Source organism: Epinephelus fuscoguttatus, linkage group LG10 (genome assembly GCF_011397635.1).
Source record: "Epinephelus fuscoguttatus linkage group LG10, E.fuscoguttatus.final_Chr_v1".
Classification (NCBI taxonomy): Eukaryota; Metazoa; Chordata; class Actinopteri; order Perciformes; family Serranidae; genus Epinephelus; species Epinephelus fuscoguttatus.
In genome coordinates this window covers 13,498,070-13,506,084 of record NC_064761.1, presented here as the reverse complement: position 1 = coordinate 13,506,084, position 8,015 = coordinate 13,498,070, and the positions used below count along the sequence as shown (strand labels likewise).

At 39.8% G+C, this 8,015-nt stretch overlaps 1 protein-coding gene across 1 annotated transcript; it reads right to left on the bottom strand.

Annotated features, from left to right (window-relative positions):
- Positions 1 to 332: 332 nt before the first annotated feature.
- Positions 333 to 6,795, bottom strand: ttr (transthyretin (prealbumin, amyloidosis type I)). The gene is made up of 4 exons (XM_049588806.1): positions 6,652 to 6,795; positions 3,546 to 3,685; positions 3,311 to 3,446; positions 333 to 890 (listed from the first exon to the last, which is right to left on the bottom strand). Exons 1-4 carry the CDS (start codon positions 6,721 to 6,723, stop codon positions 783 to 785), a joined length of 456 nt encoding a protein of 151 aa, XP_049444763.1. The 5' UTR covers positions 6,724 to 6,795; the 3' UTR covers positions 333 to 782.
- Positions 6,796 to 8,015: the final 1,220 nt, after the last annotated feature.

Genomic DNA, 8,015 nt, shown 5'->3' with positions numbered 1-8,015 from the left:
CCTTATCTTTGATCACTTTCCTCCTAACATGACCTTTGACCTCAATAATTCCTCCTGGGTTTTCTGTAGCTTTAGGCACCATTGGTTTGTTCTGAAGATGTTCAAAAATGTACACATCTATACTATTTAAAAAAACAACAACAACAAAAAAAAAACCAACAGCCGGTCACTGTAGTTTTATCAAACATTACTCAAACAAGACAAAGAGACTTTGTTGGGGATTATTTTCAGCTGTGGAGTAATCAACATTTGGTGCTCAGTGTGTATTTGGACAAAGCAGGATGGTTTATGTAGGCTAAAGTCAAAATAAAATACATTGTGTGTGTTCATGGTAATGAAAAATGTAATTTTAATGGAGCTCTGTAGCACAAAGGAAAAAGAAATCAAACTTTGGATACACACACAATATGTGTTAATAGATACATTACATTCACTGTTGGTTTGGATCAACACATGAGATTTGTTGATAAGAAGAAAAAACTAATGATCTCCAGCATTATGCAGCTCACTGTCCTGATACCTTCACCAGCCCATAAAGAGCTGCCGACACCAAGAACAATAACCATAAATATATTGTTTTTATAATTGTTCTTACTCAAGCAGAGTCCACATGACAACTATAATGACAACAACAATGGATTAACAACAGAAACACTGACAGCCAATCAAAATCCATCTGAACTGACGGGGTGTCACATGCTCACATTGTTATCGTTATAGTTATCATTATAGTTATCCTAATAGTTCTTGGGGTGGACAGCCCTTAAATATCACATAGTGTATCAAAGATGTACATCGGTGACGACGGCTGTGGTGGTGAAGGAGAATGGACTGAGCAGCAAAGCCAAGGTGTAGTGACGATGACCTCCAGCATGGGCTTCGAACACCATCTGCGTGCACACCCACACACCCACACACACGCACACCACACACAAATCAGAGACGGTTTTAGTTTGTTTGCCACAAACTGAATGTGATTATGTGATTAAATGGACAGTTGTGAATAAAGAGGGGATAGAGGCTATTGGATAATGATAACAGATGACTTTTGGCCATGCTCTTCTGAGAAGTGTTAGATAAACAGCAGGATAGCAAATAGCTGTTTGAACATACTAATGTAAACTGTCCTGGCGTACTGCTGTCAGGCTACAAGATAACATCAGATAACAGAAGATAAGCCTTTACACAGGTTATAGAGTGTGTTCTACTGTGTCTTATAAGGACAATGTACTACATCAGAACAGGGTGGGTTGGGATTCTGACCATGATTTTTGATGTGGTCAGACAGCACGTCGAAAGTTGTTCTGGCCCTTATGCTCCAAAAGATCAAGCAAATTAAAGCACGAACTGAGTAAAAAAGCCTGGACCATAACATGTACCAGCATTATTGTCTGAGTCAGAAAGGCAAGCAAGGTGTTAGAGCCAAACTATATTTTTTGGTACTCTGGTTATGGAAATTTCGTAAACATGCAATGTGATTTAAAGGTCTAGTGTGTAGGATTTAGGGGAAGATATTGGCAGAAATGGAATATAATATCACAAGTATGTGTTTTTTAAGTGTTTTATCACCTTAAAATAAAAACTGTCATTTGCATTACCTCAGATTGAGCTGTTTATATCTATGTAGTGATTAGTTCTTTGTCCACAGAGTCCACCATGCTGTGCTGCCACATTTCTGCAGTAGCTCAGAATGGACTAACCAAACACTGGCTCTAAATAGGGGACATTTAGCAGCCCCTCTGTCATGAGCTGAACAGTGTTGGAAAAACACAGACTTTTAAGTGGAAACTGCTTTATTCAGTGATTTTACCAGTTTAAATTACCAGGTCCATTTGTTTTGGAAAGGAGCAGACGTCTGTGGATAATTTGGCTCCTGGTTAAAACCTCCTAAAAGTCTGGAGCTTAAATTATCCGAGATAAAAGGTGAGCACACATTAGCAGGTGTTAGTCTAGCGACCCAACGGCGACAAGCTAAACAGTCAGACCTTGCACTAGACTTTTTTCCTCGCCAGTCATTTTGACCGACAGGGTCATAAAAATCCGGTCATAATCTATTTTTACCGGTCGTTTTAATTTTCGTTTTTAAATGATAATAAAGATATTCAAAGACATTTAGTTGTCATTTGTTCGTTTTTAATAAATCCAACAAGCAAGTTATAAAGTGTGCATTAATAAGGACATGAACGAAAAAATGAACAGATATCCACACACCCGTGCCATTAGGCTTCGTCCTGGACACACTGGACGGCACTAACGCTTCACTAACGTGTCCGGTGTGTCCAGGGCGTTATGTAGTTATGCCTGTAGGCTCGGTGACACAAAATTAAAATTGTAATGAAGTGATTAGGGTATTGAAAATGTGTTCGGTTACGCACTGTTGTGTTATTTTAAATTATAAACATGGTATTTTCTCCTCACGTTCCACAGTGCGTGCTGTTGTTATTTTATTTTGAAAACTGGCCGGATTTTCTGTGTCCGACTTCCTGTTTGGTACGATCTGCTCGATCCAGCTTGACAGAAGTGCTCGCGGCTCCCGTGAAAAATAGACCAGACGCCGAAGTGAAGCGCTGCCTCCATGGGCGCTCCGCTCTGCTCAGCGGCCTGTGTGGACAGTCAGACAGGTTAACATGGGCGCTGACTGAAAACTGCCTCCGCTGCTGGGCGCCGTGCTTCGGTTCCACTCCCGGTGTTACCAGGGCGTTATGTCAACAACGTTACATGAAGCAGATGAATGACTTTTTCTCTGCAGACAGTGTGAAAACGGCAGCTACTTAAACCACTGACTGTGCACTCCGCCGCCACGTGGGCAGGGGTGGTAATTGCAACTGGTCAAAATGACCGACGGCCTTCAGATTTTCCGGTCATTGTTGTAAAAATCTGGTCAGTGACCGAGAATATCCAGTTAACGCGACCCCTTTAACCAGTGTATATTTTTACTGGTTTAAATCACTACTACTGTTTTTGTTGGAGAAAGAGAGAACTCTGTGGTTAATTTGGCCCCAGGAAAAACATCATGGACAATGAAAACTTCAGGAATTCCAACCGAGAGTTCACACTTGGCACACGGGAGAAGATTCAGCTGGTTGCAATCTGCAATCCTCACTGCCAGATAACACTAAATCCTACACACTGCTCCTTTAATTTAGCTAGTTTGTGTTTTTTTAAGTTATTTTTTTAAGTGTTGTATTTTGTTTCATTATTAATAAATTGGTATAAATAATGTGCAATATGTTCTCTTTCTGTTTGTCTGTCTGCTCGTCTGTGTGTCTGTCTGTCTGTGACGGAGTTGTAATGACTGGTTTACACTCACCTCAGCTACTTCATGAAATGGTGTGCTCCCCTCATTCTTCCAGTAAGTTTTGGTATCAAACTCAACACGATACACTCCTGCTGGGAACTGCTGCTCTGTGATGAGGTTGTGGATCTCTCCGGTGGCATCTGTCACTCTGCAATGAGGAACAGGGATATCTGACTGCATGCTTTGTACATATTGAACAGATACTGAGAAAAGACATACTTGACCTTATGGTTCATATTGTACACACCCATTAGCGATCTGTGTCCATCCCCCATCAGCTGTCTTCTGAAACACCTTGAGGGCCACTGATCCGGCTGGAGTCCCTTTCACGGCATCAAGGATTTTCACCATCAGAGGACACTTGGTATCTGAGTCTCCATGTTTCTCCTGCAGCACAGACACAAGCCACGACTACACCTCATTCTGTGTTGCTCATTGTCACACTTACAGCACCCATCCTCACACATCCACATGTTGTTACCATATTACCAGGGCAGTGTTTATTACACTTTGTTACTTATATGACTGTAATTTAGCGTGTCTCATACATTGTGCATTAAATAAAGTGAGAGCTTTAAAAACCACACAATGCTCTTAATTATCATTAGTAGTACTAATACTTGATATTAACTGTATTATCCATAACCACTTATCTTGTTAAGGGTCACAGGGGCTGGAGCCTGTGGAGCTGACATTGGGTGAGAGTTGGGGCACACCCTGTACAAGCCGCTAGACTAGCACAGGGTCGACACATTGAGACAGACAACCATTCATGCTCACATTCACACCTACGGAAAATTTAAGTCACAGGTAACCTGCATGTTGCTGGACTGTGTGAGGAAGCTGGAGAACCCAGAAAAAAACCCCACACTGACAGAGGGAGAACATGCAAACTCCACAGGGGCCCAGCTGGGTACGAACCCAAAACCCTGTAGCTATGAGGCAACAGTGTTAAGCACTGCAGCATTTTGCTGCTCTAACTTAATGTTGCTTGATTGGCTGATATCATTGTTTCTATTTGTTTCACACTAAATTCATTCAGAGTGAGTCAGCATGAAAATGTGGAATGTGTGGGATGTTTTTATTCTGCAAGTCAAGAGTTCAAAGTGCAGGGACGAATGAGTCAGCATAGATCAATATATTTTGTCTAATTTATTAAGTTGGCTGATGAATGAAAACTAAGAACATTCAGTGCTGTCTTCTAAACAGCAGTGAATGAGTGGTACTCAAGAACACAAAACCATTTCATCTCTGTATAAGAAAACAATACAAAAATACCACAGGACAGTAATTAACAGCAATCATGGCAACAATAGACAATGACAGTATTCAGCTTCAAAGATAAATAAAAGGCTGTTTTTATCCTGAGAAATATGAAGCTTAAAGTTGATGAAAATAATTTTCAAACACAGTGAGATCACTTGTTACAGTTTATATCATGGTAAGATTCATGAGGAGTAGTAATGTAATTGACTAATATGATTTCTAATTGGATGATTTTTGGTTCAGATGGAATAAACCTGTAAAACCCTTGGATAGAGATACATGATTTATAAGTTTAGCTTGACCTGAACAAGCTAAATGTGACTTTTAACTGTGATTAACAGATATTTCACCACACAAGTCTCACTTTGAGCTTTCTAATACCTAGGTCTTAGACAGGGGGTCACAAAAATTAGAATATGTCTGAAATACAAATTAACATCCAACATTATTCACATTTAATTAGCAAAGCTAAACTGGCCTTTTCTTAAAAAATGAATAGATTAACAGTACACAACACTGATGATATGCCAACTGTTACCCATGAATCCTTACGCAATCATGTTAGCAAGCTATCAGTAAATCACTATGTGGCACACGTCCATAACGGCAAGGCGAACTTGTTAGCTAACAGTTACGTAGTACTGAAACATATTGGCCAGTTAGCTGCATTACTATTTCAAGTGTACGAAGATTGTTGTGAGCCACAGTGGATCATTTTGTGCTTTTCGAGCAATACCCTCTGAAACACTGTCCACCTCAGAAACAAACATAATGAATAAATTTATCAATTTAATGGCTATGCACCATCAAAGCGTATGTTTATACATGGCATTTTAGGTCAAGTTTAATATATAACTCAATTTTATACAGTATATGTAGTAGAGGGTCCCTGCACTCTCTCTCTTTCAGCTAAGGGGTCCTCGGCCTGAAAAAAACTGAGGAGCGCTGTTCTCATACAAATTCAGGCTTAGCCTCGTTTGTTCATCAGTACTCAATAAATGTTCCATTTCAGGCAAAAGCATTCAAATCCAGATTATGCCTTTAAATGCTGTGTAATTTATTCATTGTTTATTCAGCTCAGTGAGTTCTGTGAACATAATCTGTGCTGCCACGCACTGTAAAGAGCTGTTATCTCTTGTGCAGTACAGCGGGAGATGAACAGAGCAGCATGTACATCATGAGAGAGAGTAAACCAGGTAAAGGCAGGTCACTGAACCACATACTGATTTATTCTACTTGCCTGGGCTGTGTGTTCATCAAAGTTTATCTTTTAGCAGTTTAGACAGTAATACTCAGTGTGTTAATGTTGCTAAGATTGTACTTAAAAGGGGCTGCAGGGCAGTACTTAGTTTCTGGTGTGTTCAGATTGTATTTCCTTGAATATTCAACTCCTGCACAGACATCTGAGGAGAAACTCTGGGTTTTTTATTTATTTTATTTAATGTTTATTTGTATAGGGACAAGTATATAGCATACATAAATGCCACACACCACAGCATTTATAGCCTGAGCTAATTTGCAATGCCCGTCCCTAGCTGGGCCTTAAAATCCAAAAGACCTTCAAATAAGGAGGTAGAACTAAGCAATATACTGGTAAGAAATATTAAATACTGACTTTGAAATGAGTTCTAGGTTACTTATTTGTCATGTGTTATGATGCTGAAGCTTGGTCTAATATTCCTGCAGGGACTATGTGGTGAAGGATCATGACTTTGAAGTGACCCTCTGCCATCAGAGAACATCATGTTACGTTAAATCTGGATTAAAATGTGAGACAATCGGATGAAAACTTCATAGCTCACCTGACATTTCATAACAATTTCACTTAAATACAAAAAATACCTTTGGAGGATGAAAACTGTGTTTTTCTTGACCTTCACACTCCACTCTTAGGTCCATTTTAAAAGGTAACACATGTTCAAAATCTGCAATTGCAGACTGAATATGAGATGTACAGTTTGTACCTCAGGAACAAAACTTTCTCATGACATAGATCTTTAAAGGTACTGATGTCATTGCACTCACAATTATTCAGAAACACAAACTCACACTGACACATAAATGTACACAGTCACACAGACACTGACCGTAGGGACGGGGCTGGTGTTGCAGAGCAGCACAGTAGAGGCTAGAAGCAGACAGTGCAGTGGTTGAAGCATGGTTGGCTGATGGACAGACAGGCTGACAGGAGTAACTGGTGCTCACACATGACCCCAAGTGTCACAGGTCTCTTATAGCAGCAGCTGTCCTCCCCCCCTCCCTCCATCACTCCCTCCCTCACCCACCCTGCCGCCAGCACTGAGGACTATGTCAATACCTGGACAATGAATAACTAAATCAGCTTTGGACCAAACTAGCATAGATTCCTCAGTAGCCTGTCCTCACATTATAAAAGTGGACAACACAGAGATGTATAAACAGTACAACTGGGCTAGAACAGAGGTCAGCAACCTTCAGCACATTTGCCACCATGGGATGCAGTAGCTAAACACTGACTCACTAGCAATACGTGTGCCAGAGAGTTTTTTGGAAATGTTAAAGTGCCCTCTCATCTGCATGCCAAGTGACCTCTTTCACAGCCAATGTTATCACATTCCGCGAAGACCTCCTCTGCCTTTGACTGGTTAGTACTCATTGCCATCTTCGCAGAATGCGGGTTGGATAAACAATAATGCTACCGTAGCAGGTTTGGTAGATGATAGCAGGCCTGCAGGACACGACTTCACCTAGATTTTATATAAGAGGACACAACTACTGCTTACATTGTTATATTGTTATTTTATTTTCCCATACTGTTATAATGTTATTTTTATACTGTTACAGTGTTATTTTTATTCTTACTATTTTTTTGTACTACTGCCAAATAGGAGCTGCTAAACAGATTTTCACAGTGATATTGTCTGACAATGTTAACGGTGACAATAAAGTATTCTTATTCTTATTCTTAACTACACCCTGATTTAATATAAGAGGACACAATTGAACTCTAATTTTATATAAGAGGACACAACTACACCCTGATTTTATATGAGGACAAGACTTCACCCTGATTTTATATAAGAGAACACAACTACACTCTGATTTTATATAAGAGCACACGGCTACACCCTGGTTTTATATAAGAGAACACATATAAGAGGACACAACTACACTCTGGTTTTATATAAGATGACACATAAGAGGACACAACTACACCCTGATTTTATAAAAGATGACACAACTACACTCTGATTTTATATAAGAGGTCAAAACTGCACACTGATTCTATATAAGAGGACACAACTACACCCTGATTCTATATAAGAGGACACAACTACACCCTGATTTTATATAAGAGGACACAACTACATACTACATACATTTTATATAAGATGACACATACAAGCGGACACAACTACACCCTGGTTTTAAATAAGAGGACACATATAAGATGACACAACTGCACCTTGAT